At 55.3% G+C, this 18,744-nt stretch overlaps 1 protein-coding gene across 1 annotated transcript; it reads right to left on the bottom strand.

The window, feature by feature from the left end:
- Positions 1–1,484: 1,484 nt before the first annotated feature.
- On the bottom strand, positions 1,485–18,456 carry PNPLA3 (patatin like phospholipase domain containing 3). Its single transcript, XM_039236979.1, has 9 exons — positions 18,270–18,456; positions 15,517–15,749; positions 14,075–14,140; positions 12,080–12,289; positions 11,260–11,320; positions 8,459–8,674; positions 6,685–6,817; positions 5,644–5,748; positions 1,485–1,644 (listed from the first exon to the last, which is right to left on the bottom strand). Exons 1-9 carry the CDS (start codon positions 18,454–18,456, stop codon positions 1,539–1,541), a joined length of 1,317 nt encoding a protein of 438 aa, XP_039092910.1. The 3' UTR covers positions 1,485–1,538.
- Between the last annotated feature and the right edge of the window lie 288 nt (positions 18,457–18,744).

The raw sequence follows: 18,744 nt of genomic DNA, 5'->3' as shown, positions 1-18,744 counted from the left end.
TCTCAAAGGTAACCCATGAGGTTGACCTCCAGATAGCAGTGAGTCCCGAGCCAAATATTTGAGAGCCTATTGGGTACAAGGCACTGGTGATAGAAGACACATCAGGAACACAGTCACAGCTTTATCCTCAAACAGCACATCTGAAAGTCAGAAGGCACGTTAATGTGTTGAAGGCTCTGAGAAGTCCTGCAGTACCTATATCTCCGTTATGGAAGCCAGTATTTCCTGAACCGATTGGGTCATAGGGACTTTGGGTTTTGGTTTCTGAGGCTCCCTGGCCCTCAGGCCGTGTTCATCAGTAATGCTGGTGCTCCTCTTTGGGCAAAAGGTAGAGTAGCATTTCCCTTCCCCTATCCGTGTGCTTGCTTTGGTCAACGGGTTGTAGGCCGAAGGGATAGCTATCACTTCTGGATGAGAACTTCTGAGCACCATATTCCTTTCCCACTGTCGCTGCGATCCGTGACCCTCCAGACGGGGGAGATGGTTTCAGGCTAGGCCCGCAACCTCTGATGAGAAATCAACCTTCTGGGGGAACCTTTGTTAAAGGCAGCATAACCCAGACTAATATAACTGATCAAATCCCTTAGCAGTAGCCACAAGGACACCAGCTTTCAAGAAACTTTGCTTCATGAAGTGTGGATCTGGCCCCGTGAGTTGTAGAAACGCTCCCTTAATAAAATGACGACACTGGCTCCCTTTTAAAATGAAACCACAAGTCTCAGAGGTCATGAGGAAGGGACACTAGGTCTTCCCACGGATGCCCATAGAGGTCACTCACGTCTTAGTTTGGGACAGGACTGTTAGGATCGGGGCGCTGGCTGGAGGGGAGCAGGACCGACCTGGTTCTGTGCTCCCCTCGAGGCGGCACTGGGGGGGTGGGGGTGGGAGGGGCTGGCGAGCCTCAGCGCTTTGCGGGAGAGTGAGGCCCGTACAGCACCCTCCAGGCCGGGGCGCCCCAGTGTGTGGGCCCGGGACAAGAGGCGGGGTTCCAGGGGCCTGCAGTGGAGGTGACACAGCAAGGCTGGGACGAGCTGTAGGGGGCTGGGGAGGAGGGGCTCCTGGATCTCTGGGGCCCGGCTCAGGTGGCTTGGAATCTGACAGGTACGGGGCAGCTCTGCACTGGAGGGTAATACTGGGAGCAGCCGAGGAATGACCAGTGGAGGTGGCCGGGGGACTCAGGGACTTGGGGTCCTCAAGGTGAGGTCCCCAGAAACAGCTGTGAACTCTCAGTACGGCAGGCACAGCTGAGCCTGGGGGATGAGCCCAGCACTCAGGACAGTGGGGTCCCAGAAGAAGGAGAGGGACTGCCGCGGGGGAGGGTCCAGTGTCTAGGACGGAGTCCATGTGGGGACACCTGGCCGGGGGGGCCGTAACCCTGGGGGGGTGCATTTGAAGGGGCTCAAGGGGACAAAAGAAAAGCAGGGCTTCTGGAAAGGGCATAGAGACGAGGGAACACGTTTTCAACGTCACGTTTATTAGGAGTTGTTTTCTAATGAAAGTAATACATATTTGCCATAGAAATTTCAAAACAGCCACGACTAATAAAGTATAATTACAGAAAACGGCATAATGACCACCACTGTCAGGACTTCTGGTGAATAGTTCTCAGTCTTTTCTCCAGAGACACACATAACACACCTTTTTCTTTTAAAAAAAAAAAAAAACCAAGGTTACGCTCATGCTCTTGCACTAAGCTTCATGACCTGTTCACCAGATAAAGACTGCTGCTCCCTGGCATTTGGCAGACCACACAGTGATGATACCTGACAGTGGGAAATTTCAGAGCATAAAGGCACCATATTGGGGGTGTGGGGTAGTGTTTGCTAAGGTAGAGGAACTTCAGAGCTTTTCTGTGCTGATGAAAACCGTCAGGCGTGCTGGGGAGGTGAGGGCCCGTAGGGGAGTGGGCGTGGGGAGGCATCTAAGGCCCAGGTGGCGAGTGGAGCCTTGGCCCTTCCTGTAAAAATCTTATCCTTTTTCGTCTTAGCACAGGTTTTCTAAAACTTACAAGCATGAGCTCATTTGAAGGAGGTTGAGCCATTTCAAAAAGTAGTAAGAAAATAAGTTGCATGTAATCCTATCAGCTGTTAGCGGATATCGTGTGACAACCAGGGCACAAAACCAGACACACAGACCAATGGAATAGAACTGAGAACTCAGAACTGGACCCACAAATGTACAGTCAACTCATCTTTGACAAAGCGGGAGAGCACCCAATGGACAAAAGAGAGCCTCTTTAACAGGTGGTGCTGGGAGAACTGGACAGCAATGGGGAGAAGAATGAAACGGGATCACTGTCCTGCACAATACACAAAAATAAACTCATAGTGGATAAAGGGCCTGAATGTGAGACAGCAAACCTTCAATACCCGAGAGGAGAAAGCAGGAAACAACCTCCTTGACCTCCACTGCAGCAATTTCATACCTGACACACCCCCAAAGGCAGGGGAATCAAGAGCAAAAATGAACTACTGGGACCTCATCAAGATAAAAGCCTTCTGCACGGCAAAGGAGACAATCCATGAAACGAATAGGCAGCTGACGGAATGGGAAAAGATAGTTGCAAATAACAGATCAGATAAAAGGCTAGTATCCAAAATCTATAAGAAACTTACCAAACTCCACACCCGAAAAATAAACAACCCAGTGAAGAAATGGGCAGAATATGTGAACAGACACTTCTCCAAGGAGGACATCCAGATGGCCAACAGACACATGAAATGATGCTCAGCGTCCCTCCTCATCAGGGAAATACAAATCAAAGCCACACGGAGATACCACCTCCCGCCACTCAGAGTGGCTAAAATGAGCAAATCAGAGGACTCTAGATGCTGGCGAGGATGTGGAGAAACGGGCACCCACCTACACTGTTGGTGGGAATGGAAACTGGTGCAGGCCCTCTGGAAAACAGTGGGGAGGTTCCTCAAAAAATGAACACTAGAACTCCCCTACCCAGCAATAGCAGTGCTGGGGATTTACCCAAGGGACACAGGAGTGCTGATGCCTAGGGGCACATGTACCCCAATGTTCATAGCCGCATTTTCAACAATAGCCAAAATATGGAAAGAGCCTAAGTGTCCATCAACGGACAAATGGATAAAGAAGATGTGGGTCGTCTCTACGATGGAATACTACATGGTGATGAGAAAGAATGAAATCTGGCCTGTGTAGCAACATGGATGGAACTTGAGGGTGTTATGCTGAGCGAAACAAGTCAGGCAGAGAAGGACAGCTACCGTATGTTTGCATATATAGGTGCATTCGGAGGATCTTAACAGAGGACCATGGGGGAGGAGAAGGGGGAAAATATTTGGAAAGGGCGGGAGGCAAACCATGAGAGACCCTTGAATGTCGAGAACAAACTAATGGTTGATGGGGGTGTGGGGGAGGGGAAGAGGGTGATGGGCATGGGGGAGGGCACTTGTGGGGATGAGTACTGGGTGTTAAATGGAGACCAATTTGACAATAAACTAAGTGGAAAAAAAGAATGACAGTTAGATCTGGACTGTAGAAAAATAGGGCAGTTCTTGTAAAATAGGGCGAAAGGGTACTGGTGTCTGCTCATGGGCTATGCTGCGGTGATCAGCACACTTGAGAATCAGGGCTCAGAACAAGGTGTGAGCGAATGCTCCAAACCGCCCAGGCGGGTGTCGGACGTGGCCTCTCCAACCCCCAGGCCAGCTCAGCAAGGGGGACGGTGCCTCGTTCTGGGGCTCAAGAGGCTGGGAGAGCCTCCCAGCCCTGGCCTCACTGAGGGGGCAAGCGCCATCAGAACAGAAGCCTGGGTGCCCACGTCCCGGAGACTCAAGGACTCAGTGACGAGCCGAAGGGGGGGTCCCACGTCGGGCAGTGGCCCCGTATGTACACACGGGCCGGCCTCTGGGACTCCCGATCTCATCACAGCGGAAGGAAACGGCCTCGCGTAGGGGCTAGGCCCAGAAGCACGCTCTCTGTTCAAGGGGACGTGTTTGCAGGGAAGTGCTCGGTCTGAACTTGCCGGTTCTTCGACGCCACATAACACAGCGCAGGTGGCGGCTGCGGCGTCCTGAGCCAGCGCGGAGGATTCTGAGCTTATCAGTGTCCTTTTTGTTCCACTCAAACGCATAATGAAGACCGCGCGGTTCACCTTGAGTCATACGGCTCTGGGCTTGCCAACACTCACACCTGGGGAGAAGGTACGGCCCTGTCTCTCGGTCTCCGCTAAGGCTCTGGGGGTACAGAGCGGACAGGGGCCATTGAGAAAAGAGGAGCACAGACCACAAGCCCCTCCGTTGTGCTGGACTCCTGCCCGGGGGCCTGGGACGCCCGTCTCTGCCCTGGATTCTCCCTGAGGCTTCTTAACACCTCGCTGAGTCACATAACCTCTAATGCAACAGATAATAAGGTTCCTTTCTATTTTATACAAAACTCTATCCCATATTGAGGCTCGGGCAAAAAAAGCGTTCCAAAATGTCAGTTACCGCCTTTTAATGGCCATGACCTGCAGCGCCCTCCTTGGACAAGGCGGCCCCTGTGCCTGCCACAGTGCCCAGTCCTGGATGGGGAGACAGGATCCCGTTTCTCTTCCTTGCAGCCCCCAAGATGGCACAAAGATGGCAGCCCAGCCCCCAGCCACGAGTCTCCCACCACCTGTCACGGCACCGGCTCCTCGAGGAACCCTGACCTGGGAAGGCTACAAGCCGGAGCTGACAATGGTCCCTCCACACCAGGCTTCCTCCTGCCATTTCCCAGCCGGCCGAGCTAACAGACCCAGGAACGTACATACTAGACTCCGTTAAGCCCCAGGCCACCGCACACACACCTGAAAGCAGCCTGGCCTAGCTTTTCTTAAAAAGAGTACGTTGCCTTTGGTTTCAATCATCTAGAAATTCAGCACAGAGGCAAGACTCCGTGTGTCCCGGATGCCGAAGCATTACGCGTCAGCGCAGAAGGAGCTGTGCAAAGATCAGAAAGGCCCAGCACCTACGAAAGAACGTCCTAAATGTGTCCCCTCACGTGACTAAGAAACTCATCTGCACTAGGAGAGCAGGGACGGAGGACTCTCGCCCAACCCCGGCCCCAAAAGGCCAGGCCGGCCAGGAGGATGGCTTGGCTGGGCGAGCTCGGCCCGGCCCCTGCGGGCCAGTCCCCAGGTGTGCAGGGCCCCACTACGGAGCCAGGAGGCGAGAGACGCCCTCGTGTCCCCCAGGGCAGGTTGCTGGCTGCTTGTCGGTATCTGGGGTCTGAAACAAATGAGGGATACAAACTCAGGTCTTCTGTCTCGGCACTGACGGATGGACACCAGCAGCCAAGTCTGAGTGCACCGCCATGCACGCTCGGGGCCCCTCAGGGCGGCGGTATCCAAAGCCACATGTCCACCACCCCTCCGTCCTGGGGTGATGTCATCATCCCGGGATTCTAAGCCTGTGGCCCTCCCAGCTGGGACACTTCCCACCCGACACCCATGGGTATATGAGAGCCATTCAGATTCCTCACACAGACCAGCTGACCCACCAGCCTCAGCTGCAGGCCACCCGCCAGGCCTCTTCCTTCTCACTGGCAGGTTGGAGGTCAGATGAGAATCTACATAAATAGGCACCCCCCCCAACTTCCAGATGAAAGGGATCCCTGCCAGACCCACACACCCACAACCAAATCATGTACCTGAACGTGGGGAAGAGATGTGTCATCACCCGAGAACACAGGTGCCAGGTGGCCCACTGCAGCCACTGGATGTCCTCAGGAATATCGGGAATCCAGGTCACCAGTCTGCAGGGATAAAACCAAGACACACACAAACAGGTATCAGCATGAAAATGAGCCACAAACACAAAGCAAAAACTGAAGACGGGTGTCTCACCATGCCATCTGTCCACGTAAATCACCAGAGTCACCCCCTAAATCTAATCTGATCAATCCTAGAAGGTGGATTAGGGGCGTTCAGCCAAAGACAAACCTACCTAAAAGCCCTAAGGCAAAGTTAGGTCACTCTAGGCTCCAGAAAGCTCAAGGGGTACACATGGAAATAAAAGAAGGGCCTGGTCTGCCAGGCTTGTCCCTTGGGGGAAGGTGTCAGCTGCAGCTGATGCCAAGAATCTGGTAGTCAAGGTAGCTCAGGGTTTATTCAAGCCCAGCGGACTCCCCCCACCCCCCACCTGCCCCCGACGCCCCGGATACAAAAAGCACCCGTTTGACGGGCCTTGTAAACGCCTGACCAGACCTCACCCCAGGACAGAGGTGTTGGGGGAGCAGATGGCTAACTCACTAGAGCAGAAAGGGGATCTGGGCAGGCTCAAGGACAAGGGAACCAAGCAGGACTCTGAAGGATGCCTTGGCCTCTAAAGGTGGACAGAAGGCCATGCCGACCAACTCCCTAAAACGGCCATGAACTCTGACAGAGGTCTGAAGAAAGCAGACGTAAAACAAATACCCAGGATTCAAGCGTCTGCCTCGTGTCCTCCCGACATACCGTGAATGCAATCCCAAAATGAAAACCATGGACCTACAGGAAGGAGCAATCCAGAACAGCATCGAGAAAAGAGGGGGGCCGAGAGGGGTCACCGTGCGGCACCTTCCGGGGGCTCCTTACAGACAGGAAGGCCATCCCGCTCTCCGAGGAGCCAGGCCACGGCTGAAGACCTTACGTGGATCTCTCAATCTCCACCCAAGCCGGGAGGAAGGCACAAAGCCGCGTAAAAGACTCACCTGTGGACAAGCACGATGGCAGACTCCACGGGCAACGTGCAAGGCAGCATCGCGTAGGACAAGACCTTAACTGGCAAGAAGTTGCAGATCTTGCTCATGTATCCCTGTTGGCTTTTAATTGCTTCGCTCAGAACTGAAAAATACAATTTGGAGGTGTATCTCCCTCCAGTGTGGAAACCAACGCACCGCGAGCAGGAAGTGCTTGGAATTTCCGTGAAATACACAAACCCTGGCGTACAAAGAATCAGAAGCATCCACAAACGAGACCCGGAGAGGACGAAGCCCAGAGCAGCCCTTGAAGAGCCCACAGGATAAAGGGTTCTCAATGAACAACTCTCTGTTAAATGGTAACTATTTAGGGGCGCCCGGGTGAAGCATCCATCTTCGGCTCAGGTCATGGTCTCATGGTTCGTGGGTGGGAGCCCCGCATCCGGCTCAGCGCTGACTGCTCGGAGCCTGCAGCCTGCTTCGGATCCTGCATCTCCCCCTCTCTCTGCCCCTCCCCTGCTCACACACACACACTATCTCTCTCTCTCTCTCTCTAAAATAAATAAGCCTAGGGGTGCCTGGGTGGCTCAGTCGGGTAAGCGTCCGACTTTCGCTTAGGTCATGATCTCGCGGTTCGTGGGTTCGAGCCCTGCATTGGGCTCTGTGCTGACTGCCAGCTCAGAGCCTGGAGCCTGTTTCAGAGTCTGTGTCTCCCTCTCTCTCTGACCCTCCCCTGTTCATGCTGTCTATCTCTCTCTCTCCTAGAAATAAATAAAAATTAAAAAAAAAATAAAATAAAAAAAAATAAGCCTTAAAACATTTTTTTTTAATGATAGCTAGTTTTGGCAGGATACACAAACTTCTCAAATAGCCCATTGACTTTATAAGGTTTTCCTACAGCTGCACTCTGCTTTCTTCGGCCTGGAACCGTCCGGCCTGCTAGCTCTCTTTTTCTTTTCTTTTTTTTTTGAAGTCTATTTATTTTTTTCAGAGAGACAGAGACAGCGTGGGGTGGGAGTTGGGGGAGGGGGACAGAGAGGAAGAGAGACAGAATCCCAAGCAGGCTCCCTGCTGCCAGCGCAGATCCCAGAACTCGCAAAACCACGAGATCATAACCTGAGCTGAAACCAAGAGGTGGACACTTAACCTACTGAGCCCCCTGCCGTTTCCACTTTGTAATGACCGCATGACACCTCAGGTCACATTGACCCAGGCAGCTGCTGGCCAGCGCTGTTAGTGCAGTAGAGGTGTTCGTGCCTTGGAGCAAGGGCTGATGTCCTGTCCGTCTTTGAATTTCTCCAAGTGCCTGATGGGAAGTTGGCCTGGGCACTCCCGTCCACCTAATAGTTGATGATGTGATAACATCCATCACCACTCAGTGGAGATTCAAAATTGCAGGGAGGCAGGGGAAAACCTGGGAGTGGGGGGGGGGGGGGGAGGCTGGGCTCAGAAAGATGGGGCTTTGAGATGGATGGGCAGGCAGAGAGCAGTTCTGAAAGAACAGACCCACCCCTGTGGCTCCGGAAATCCAGCGTGCCCGTTCACTCAAAACAGCTGGGGTCCGCTCTCCTCCAGCCAGGACCCCACGGGAAGGGAGACTGAGCACGGTGCCCGGGGAGGGGAACGGAGGAGCTGCCCCAAGAGTGGAGGGCCCCACACCCCGCCTGCTCCTTCTCCTGCTTGGCAGGATTACCTTCCACCACGACACACAGAACAGCAGCCCCTTGGGTCTCTGTTACGGGGAACAACACCCTCGATCCCTGTCCGTCCCCCGAGGAGCAGGCACCTGCAGTAAGCTTCGGCGACAGGGTTGCCAGGACGCTCTCGTCCCAGGTCAGGAGGCTGAGACGCAGGTGGTCCAGCAGCTCGTCTTGCTCTGTCTTCATCCCCGGCGCAGCCACGCTCGGCGGGGAGTCCAGGCTCACGGGTTCCGAGGTGGGCGTGAGGACCTCCGACTCCTCTGGAGATAAATTCAGGCACGGCCGAGACACGTTGTAGATCCCTGCCACGGATGCAGGAAACCAGTCAAGGGTGAACTTGGGCGGCAGGGGTCACTACTCACACACCCACCCACAGAGGGACAGGGTGGCAAGCAAAGGGGGCTTCTCTCGTTACCAGCTTGGTACGAGGCGGGGGCTTATTTTTAAAAATGTTGGGGCTCCTGGGTGGCTCAGTCGGTTAAGCGTCCAACTTCAGCTCAGGTCATGGCCTCATGGTTTGTGGGCTTGAGCCCCGTGTTGGGCTCTGTGCTGACAGCCAACTCAGAGCCTGGAGCCTGTTTTGGATTCTGTATCTCCCTCTCTCTGTGACCCTTCCCTGCTCACACTGTCTCTCTCTCTCTCTCTCACTCAGAAACAACTAAAACATTAAAAAATTTTTTTAACATTTATTTACTTTTGAGAGACAGAAGGAGACAGAGAATGAGGAAGGGAGAGGCAGAGAGGAAAGGAGACACAGAATCCGAAGCAGGTTCCAGGCTCAGCTGTCGGCACAGAGCCCGTACGGGGCTCAAACTCAGGAACTGTGAGATCATTGCCAGAGCCGAAGTCGGAGGCTTACCCAACTAAGCTCCCCAGGTGCCCCGACGTTGAGGCTCTGAAGCCAAGAGGTGTGCGTTTGGCTCTGCTTCAGTTGCTCAGTTGCTGTCTGCACCCCCAGCCACAGGTGGAGGCATGAAGGTGAAGCAGGAATTCTAATTAAGGGGTAAAAACTAAACCACCGGTTAAGCCTGTGTTCCAGGTTCTGAATTAGGAACTTCGTGTTCTGTTCCCAGGGGACAACCCCGACCCGGGCCAGCCTGGCCGGGAGCCTCGCTCAGATCTTTGGACTCAAACCCAACACAGAGGCTGCAAACGCTAGTCTTTGGAATGACCAAGAATATCCAACCTGGGGACCACATATCCAAACTCCTTTTGCTACAGATGTGGAGACAGAGGCCCAGGGAGGGAGGTGGCCTGTCGAAAGTCACCGAGTCAGGAGAGTCACTGAGCTACCCAAGCCCAACCCAAAGGGGTCGGCTGCTGTCACCGAATCCCAGGTTCCCTCGAATTTCCATTCCCAGCCCAGACGGCCCTCCAGGACTTTGGGCCCTGGCATCAGCCGTCTCCTGTGCAGGTGCCCAAAAATGCGCCTGGGGCGCTGCACACCCACCTGTACACCCACCCGGCCCGCATCGAGCACACCACCCTTCTTTCCAGGGGACGCATTCCCTCTGCCCCCCAAGAGTCCTGAACTGGAGAGAAGGGCACCCCCTGCCTAGGCTGCCGAAGTCTGAGCCCAGGATTTATTCCTGATCGTTCCCCTTCCCGACTCTACTTGGTCATCTTTGAGTCCTGTCCCCTGTGGGCCCGCGCACCACCCTCACTGCCCTGGTCCTGGCCGGTCCCCCCGAGACGGGCACTCCTCCCTCCCCGCCCTCCCCTCCTCCGCCCCCCTTGCACCCAAAACCCTCTGCTGACCTCCCTCGCTCCTACATCTGGGACCCTTGGTGGCTCCCTACTGCCTCCGGAGTCACCCAGGTCCAGCCCTCCCCTCCCTGCTCTCTGCCCACCCCTCCGTGTCCCCCACGCCCTGAAACTCCGGCCACATGCGCCTTCTTCCCATCCTCCACCCAGCCACGCTCTCCTGCTCATGTCCCCCGTGCCTCAGGCTCCCGTGTGTCCCGATCTTGCAACAGCTGGCGTCTCCCTGAAGCCGCGCCTCCCCCCATGCCATGCAGACCCTCCTGTGAGATCTACAGTGTCCTGTCTCTTCCAACCAGGCACTTGGCACACATCAGCCTCCATTCACTTATGTGCCCCCCTGACCACCAGGCTAAGGTCCGGGAGGGCAGAGGCCACATCTTCCTATTCACTGCGGCATCCCTGGCACGTAGCCAATAGCTCGGCACCTGCAAACTCTGAGGACAGAGATACACGTATGTCCTCTTCACCGTGACTTCTCCTTGGACTTGGCCAGAGACTAATTCCATGAACCCATACAGGAGCCATTCTTATTCTTATTATCTTTATTAAAGAGAGTACGAGCGGGGAATGGGCAGAGAGAGAGGGAGACAGAGGACCTGAGGATCCGAAGCAGGCTCCTCACTGACAGCAGTGAGCCCGACGCGGGGCTCAGACTCCCCAACTGTGAAATCGTGGCCTGAGTCAAAGTCGGACGCTCTACTGACTGAGCCATCCAGACAGCCACGCCTGGATAGTTGGGGCTCAGGACCAGAAGCCCTGCTTGACTTCCTCTGTTTCTCTAAGCACTCAAAATAGTTCAGGCAGAAAAGGAAAACGGACAGAACGGCCTTCACTGTTCAGACAGGTGGCACTAAGGAAGGAGAAGGCCCCGGAACCGCGCCCCTCGGGTCCCAGCCCCAGCCTGCCGCTCCGTGAGCATGGCGGGGTCCCCGGCTCACTCCGTCTCCCCGTTTGTACAATGGAACAACGATGTCCTCTCCCACAGGGGCAACGAGCGGGCTGGGCGAGATGCTGAGGGCAGACCCCCGGCCCGAGTGTCCACCTAACCTCAGCCTCCAGCTGCTGCGTGCTGACAGAAAGCTTGTTCAAAGGCTATGTCTGCCCCCACCTCGCCCATACGTACCATTCTCTTCCAAGAACCTGATGGTGTCTAAATACCCCTGAAGGCATATCTCTCCGAGCACCTGGCAACACATCAAATGAGGTCGCTGCAGTGGGGGAGCCGTTCCGAAGGCTCCAGAGACAAACAGAAGACCCGTCCCTGCTCCAACCTGCTCCGATGGCCCCCGGCCCAGCCTGGGAGTCGCTGGACAAAGGGCTCTGTGCTCCGAGGAGACTCGAGCTCCGCTCTCACGCAGGGCTGGTTGCTCTGGGACCCCTCCTTCCCTGGACTAGCCTTCCCGCCCCCTAACAAATACTGGGGCCCGTTCTAGCTCACACTGGGACGATTAACAGCAGCCTTCTCCACTCTCCATCTCTCCTGGAGCACACGCAGCCTACACACAGCCCTCCTTCTCCCCGGAGAGCCATTAGTACCTACGGTTTACACTTTTTTTTTTTTTAATATTAGGGAGAGGAGGCCTCCTTCAACAATGGAGAGAGATTAAACCGCCAAATGCAGTGTGGTTCTTGACCACACTTGCAAAGAAGAATCATCAGGGTAACTACCAATCCCACCACCCAGGATGCACCCCAGCTACTTAAATCAGAGCCCCCTGGATGTGGGACCTGAGCTACAGGCCTGGTTAAATCTTCCCAGGTGATTCCAAAGGTCAGAGCGGGGGCAGCACTGAGTTCCTGGGGCAGGAAAACACCCCCACACCCCAGTTCTATTCAGTGAATGTGGGGGGATCTGATTCTGTGTGTGGAAGGAGACATTGGTAGGTATCTTGGCAAACAGAAGCAAAGAACTGCACCCCCAAAACACACAGCCCCCAACTCACCTTGAGATCCGGAGGACATAACGCTCGAATCAGAAGGTAGACATTCTCTGAGCAGATACGCAAGCTGAGCTTGGTAAAGTCCATATGAAGAAAGTTCGTGGACTTGACCTTAGGGCAGATATCACACTCCCCATACAAGGGGGACACGGTGATGGTCGTTTTGGCATCAAAGCAGGGGACGTTGTCACTCAATCCTCCATCTATATATCGCTTTTAAGGGGAGGACAATAGGACATACTGTCAGAAACTCTGGGCTGGCGTTTTATGTGTTTTTCAGATTATGAGCAGAGGTCTCTCAGAGCTGCAGGCTGGTATGGCGAGAAGATGGGTTCTGGAAACTTTCTTTCAACAAATCGTCAGTGAGCATTTCTATGCCAGGCCAGGCTCTAGGCTGGCACTCAAGATTGCTATATACTGTTGTGTAGCCTGTGCACTGCACAAAAAGTGTCTGGCAACGAGGCAGACAGAGGCTGGAGCCCAGCCCACATTGTGCTGGCCAAGTCTGACGCCCAGGAGGCCACCTCTAGGTGTGCCTGGGTACTTTGCAGGGACTCTGTGTGCACCTGGGACAGAGTATGATGTAGACCCTGCCATGAAAGTGACAGAAGGCCATGGGTTAGATTCCAGACCCCTCTTGCTGCTTGGAAAATCAGAACCAGCACCTTGAGGAGCTTTGGAGACTAAAATGGCCATGACCTTGGCATCAAGGCAGCCAGAAAACATCTTCTGCACCCACAACATTAGGCTGTCCCAAGCAGGTTTAGGTACTATTTGGGCAAAGTCTACATTCACCAAAGGGATGTGTAGAATGATTCCCAAATCAAAGGCCATCACGGCTCAGCTGTCTGTCCCCACAGAGGAAGGTCTTTGAATATCACAGCTGGAAGACCCTCCCCAGCCAATCCTTCCTGAGGCCTCAACAAGCACAGAGAACTATCCACACTCAGCCACACCATAGCCATCGAAGACACTCGCCGTAGAGGTGCCTGGGGGGTTCAGCTGGTTAAGTGTTCAACTTCGGCTAAGTTTGTGATCTCCTCTTTTTTGGGTTTGAGCCCTACATCGGGCTCTGTGCTGATAGCTCGGAAACTGGAGCCTGTTTCGGATTCTGTGACTCCCTCCCTCTCTATCCCTCCCCTGCTTGCACTCTGTTCTCTCTCAAAAATAAATAAATGTTAACAAATTAATATACATACATATATATAATGCGGCCCTAGGAAGAAGCTGCCAGGGGCCCAGCAAAGCCCAGAATCTAGTCCGGAGCCTGCAGAGCAGATGCCTCATTGCCTGTGTCTGTCCACCCCAAGCAGGGCCTGGAAATGGGCTAAACCACATATTTGTGGAATGGAACTGAATCAAAGCAGCTTCTGCCCAAAGCTATGGGCCACAAAGGGCAGCATCGGAGTCACAGCGGGCTGTACCCCTCAAGGCCTGGGAATAAAGTGCCACCTTACGCAAGTAACAGACCCTAAAGCATCTTCTACTTTAACCAGGCCACCGGGGACCTATCCTTGGTGCTCCGGTGAAGATTAAGTGAATCAGTTTTCCTTCCAGGTAGCCAGATAATTAATTCTACATGAAGGTGGTTTTGCTGTCCAGGCAGCGCAGACGGGGGCCAGCTATAGCTATCTAGGGAACCTCAGTCTGGAAGGCCAGGAGGGCAAAGGGCTCTGCATTTGGGATGGGTCCTCGGGTGCCTGAGGCAACTTCCCTGCGGGCAGAGGCTGCTGTGCAGTGAGTTTAAAAGCAGACTCGGGGTGCCTAGGTGGCTCAGTGTTTTGGGCTCAGTGTTTGGGAGTCTGACCTCAGCTCAGGTCAAGATCTCCCGGCTTGTGGGTTCCAGCCCCGTGTCGGGCTCTGTGCTGACAGCTCACAGCCTGGAGCTTGTTTCAGGTTCTCTATCTCTCCCCCTCTCCTGCTCACACTCTGTCTCTCTCTCCATCTCAAAAGTAAATAAACATTTTTTTTAATTAAAAAAAAAAAAAGTCGACTCACCACACCCCTGAAGGAAGGAGGGATTAGGCCACAGTAGAAAGGGATGAAGCAGGAACAAACCAAAGCCTGTGGAGACAGAAAGAAGTGAAACTACAGGCCGAACAGCCTGCCTTCGATTCCCCCGGGCCAGCCTGAGCCAGCCCGAGCCTTCTTCAAATGAACCGAGCAGGGAGCCTATCTTGACTCTTTGGAGATGGGGTGCTCTTTGAACTAGCTGGACGGGGAACAAACGAACCCACACACTTCTATTTTAGGACTAAGGATAAGTTCCTAAAACACAGTCTGTCGGTGTCAACTTCCTGTCCCTCTCCCCACGGGAGGAGCCATACGGGGCCCATGAAGAAGACGGGACCCAGAGCCGCTACTGATAGGGGAAGACACCAGCCCAGGGCTTTGCAAATGCTGATCTTCCTCAGAATCACCTGGAAAGCTTGCTGCCCACAACCCCAGGGCCCACCCCAGGATTCTGCCGCAGCAGCCTGGAGGGGTCCGAGAACCTCCATCCCAATAGCCTTCTAGGTGGTGCTGAGGCTGAGGTCCAACCAGCACACTGAGCATCGCTGAGCTGAGGTGGGGGCAGGGCAGGAAGCAGGGCTGACCCAGGGAGAGAACCCGGCTCCGGCGAGCACAGGCCAGTGCTGGCTGTCTACAAAGGGCTTCTGGAAGCAAGGTTAAATAGAGGTTGATCCTGGCTGCTGAAACGCTACTGGTTATATGTGCCCGGCTGCTGGCTCGTACGGACCGAGTTAAGAGAAATGTAGTCCAAGTAACTCTCGTGAAAGGCATCATCCAAATTAAATAGGATTTTGAGAGGCACTTGGGTGGCTCAGTCAGTTAAGTGTCTGACTTCAAGTCAGGTCATGAGCTCACGGTCTGAGTTTGAGCCCCACGTCAGGCTCTGTGCTGACAGCTCAGAGCCTGGGGCCTGCTTCGGATTCTGTGTCACCCTCACTCTCTGTTCCTCTCATACTCACACTCGATCTCTCTCTCCCTCTCAAAAATAAACTTTTATAGGAAAAAATTTTGATATTGTAAGTGATCTTCTCTGAGCAGGACACTCAGGCCAGAGGCTAGTAGATCTGTTCCCACCCTTGTGGGATTCCACCCCAGATGTTCTGAGTCCGGAACACGCATCGTGGGGACAGGGATCCTTGGAAGAGGTGGTCAGGAGCCGAGTCTTGAAGGGTGTGGAGGGAGGCAGTATTGGAGACTGAAACTGACTGCGGGCATCTGAGGATTACTGATGCCAAGACCAGACCACAGGAAGCACAGAGTTTATGTCACCGTAGGGGCAGGAAGCAAACCAGCCTTCCAGGGAATCGGGTTCTCCCGGCGGCTTAAGAAACGAGGCCGGTGGCCTATGACAGCCCTCTCTGGGTTGCAGCCAAAGTGGAATCGCTTTTCTTACTGGACGATACCCGGGGAAGCAAACTACTGCTTACGTCCACAACTTCGTCCTTGGACTGAAAATCAGACACCAGCACGTTTTCCCCATCGGACACTCTGGTGAGCGAGATGCACATTCTGCCGGAGATGAGTGTGTGGACGTCGTCTGGCAGGTTTCTGTGGAGATGTTCTCGGATGAATTTACTCACGCGGAAGGATGGGTGAAGGATGCTGATGTTCTGGCTCCTGGCTCTGTAGACGAGGTCCGCGAGTATATGAATGACCTTGTCTGCGGGGGCGAGACACAAATATACACAGGATAGTGGGGCCTGGGAGACAGCAGTGACCAGAAACCAGGTGGCAAGAAAGCCCCCAACCGATTTCCAGTCCCGCACGACCGCGGCTGTGGCGCCCTTCCGATGTGGCTCCGTCCAATCTGAGATGTGTCAACGACACACCTGAATTCAAAGGCTTCCTACAAAGGAATCTAGAACACTACGTCATTGATAATGTCTTATATAGTTGGCTGTGAAAATGAAACTGATATGCTGGCTGTATTGGGATAAGTGAAATTAATTTCAACTGTATCTTTTACTTTTATTCAGCGCGGCTGCCAGGAAATGATCAATGGCATACGCACCTGCGTGTGCTTCTACAGGACAGGCTGCCCTAGGTTCCCGCCACAGGAAGGCGCCGCCAGAGGCCTCAGGGAGCTCGCTCTCACCTCCATTCCCCCAAAGCCAGAAGCGGGGACTCCTCAGCAAGAGAGCATTAGCACAAAGGACCTACCCCCGCAGGAAGCAGAGAATGAGTGCAGGCTGGGGCCCCGGTGAGAATCCTGCCTCCACCTCCTCCTAGCCGAGCAACCTCAGAAAGTCACCTCGCTGCCTCTATCTCAGACTGTGCAACTGTGCATGCTTTACCTCTGGGGACAGAGGGGATTAGATACACTACCATCTGTAAGGTACTCAACCCAGAGAAGCTTCCTAATGCATAACGAGCTTTCATCTTAAGCCTCAGACACCAAAATTACCGCTGTCGAGTGGGCATGGGCCATATTCGTGCTCCATCGGGCCTCACCCACCAGCCTGGACCCCTCTGGCTGATGTGCACTGCGCTGGTACTGCAGGACCACGACTCCCCACCCTGCCACCTGGCCGCTCATAAATCCTGAGATGCGGAAGGGCGGACAGAAGCCGGCCACTTGGGCCACTTCTGACCTCAGCTCATCTCTCCCAACGTGTGTGGCCCCACGGAGCCCAGGTGGAACGGGCAAAGTTGCACACAGCTGGCACATTCTGCTGAGTACTCGGCTTAGAAGCGCTCACAGGAACGCTTTCCAAGTTGCAGCCCTAGCAAATGTTCCTCGGGGGTCCCCAAATGAGACAGGAGGTGAAAGCAGGCCTCCTGGAACTCGGGAGCAGCTCCTGCCCAGACCTCCAGACCCTGCTTTCCAGGGACCTGCTGGTCCCCAAGCCTCCCCCTGCTCTACAGGGTGCTGTCCTGGACTGCACCTGTCGCCTGTCTCTCCATACTAGAGTCCGTGCAGGCACCTTGACACACAAAGGCTGTCTTCTATCACTGCCAAATCCCAGAGCTGCAGCCTGGCTATGTGGCCACACTAATCCTCCCTGAGGCCACATCTCCAGCCCTCTGCTCCCCTCCCTGTCAGTAGAGAAGGCAGCCAGGACCTCTCTCCTAATCCCCACCTCCCAGTCAGCCCAGGATCTGCTCACCCATCCTATCCAATCACAGGGCTGCACCTCCTGCTGGGGGATTCCTGGCCACCAGAATCAAAGTCATTCCCAGCTGGGGGAGTCTCACACAGAAGTCCCTGGGAAGGCTGAAGACTCAATTGCTAAAGAAGCTGAGCAGGGGCCAACGAGGCACACAGCCTTCCACTCGGGGCTCTGGGTGTCTAGCTGCCACTTGTCTCGGGTCCTGTCCCCTGGCTCAGAACCCCAGGCCACACCCTAGTCTGGGCCAGCTGGGCACAGCTCTACATCTGTCCCTCCCTTGGCTACCCACATACACAGATGTTTCATTAGCACAAGATTCAAAGGCACTGGATCTCATTTCCAGCTGTGCTGAGCAGGGTGGGGGTGGGTGGAGGGACGGTAAGGGAGATGTCCTGGGATCTACCCGGCCCCTAGGGATGATATCTAGTACCCACCCCCACCCCCCCACCCCCGCACACATGTGCCCCCTCCCCCATGTCCCCATTAACCTCAAAGCAGCAAAGCTGCCCAGGAGAACTTCCAAGGGCTGTCCTCCCCGCGAGAGGCTATCCAGCCCCCAGGAAAGGGGAGGGGGCATCTCCAATCCCTGCAGTCACCAGAGCGAAGACGGCTCCCACCCTGGGACAGAGGCCAACGCGTTGCTTCTAGTGGGACCCAGGGCAAATTGCCCAGCACCCCCTGAGCTGATGGGGACCCTAGGAGTCAGCTCCACGCCCCCCACCCCCCATCCCCCGGTCCTGCTCCCTCCTCGACGTCGCTCCAGATGAGCTCATTCTCAGTCCCAGGGCAAGGGGCTTCCCTCAAGCCAGGGGGCCAAGGATGGGTTGGGGTGGGGATGCACTCAGGGTTCCCAAGCCCAAGACAGCCAACCCCAGGCGCGTCGTCCCCCTCCCAGGCTGGCGACTGACACCCCCCACCCCCCACCCCGCCATGGTGCAGGGCTAGAGGACACTCGGGAGGAAGCATCTGTCTGGGGAGGGGCCTCCGTGGTGTCCGTGTCCAATGTCAGCTCCACCGGGAGCCCCGCGACCTGTCCCTTCTCCGAGCTGCGGCGGTGGCCAGGGACATACCTAGCGGGATCCCAGAGAGGAAGGTGACGCCGTGCAGCGCCCCCGAAGAGGCGCCGAAAAACATGCGCGCATCGCGGAGGAGGTGCGGGGCGCGCTCGCTCAGGCATTGGGTCACCCCGACGTGGTAGAAGCCCAGGAAGCCGCAGCCCGCGAAGGACAGGCTCCAGCCGCGCCTGGGGTCGCACATAGCGGCGGCGCGCCGGGGTCTGGGGCCGGACTCTTGGGTTTGTGCGCGCCGCAGACAGGAGTCCAAGTTCAAGTCCGGGGTCTGCCCTGCACCACTCGCCGGTCCGGCCTCCCGGCGCGGGGAACCAGCCAGTCCCTGCGTGACGTCAGCCAGGAAGCCCCGCCCCCTAGGGCCAGGCAAATAAGGCGCGGGCTGCCTAGAGCTCCGCGAGGGTGCGGGGAGGGGGCAGTGACGGGGGAGGAGAAGAGATGAGGACCCTGCCCCCAGGTCAGAGTAGAAGGGAGATTC

This window comes from Hyaena hyaena, unplaced genomic scaffold (genome assembly GCF_003009895.1).
Source record: "Hyaena hyaena isolate Hyena2069 unplaced genomic scaffold, ASM300989v1 scaffold_4, whole genome shotgun sequence".
In the NCBI taxonomy this organism is placed as follows: domain Eukaryota; kingdom Metazoa; phylum Chordata; class Mammalia; order Carnivora; family Hyaenidae; genus Hyaena; species Hyaena hyaena.
Note: the sequence above shows the minus strand (reverse complement) of the source record. Positions and strands in the feature narration are given on the sequence as shown.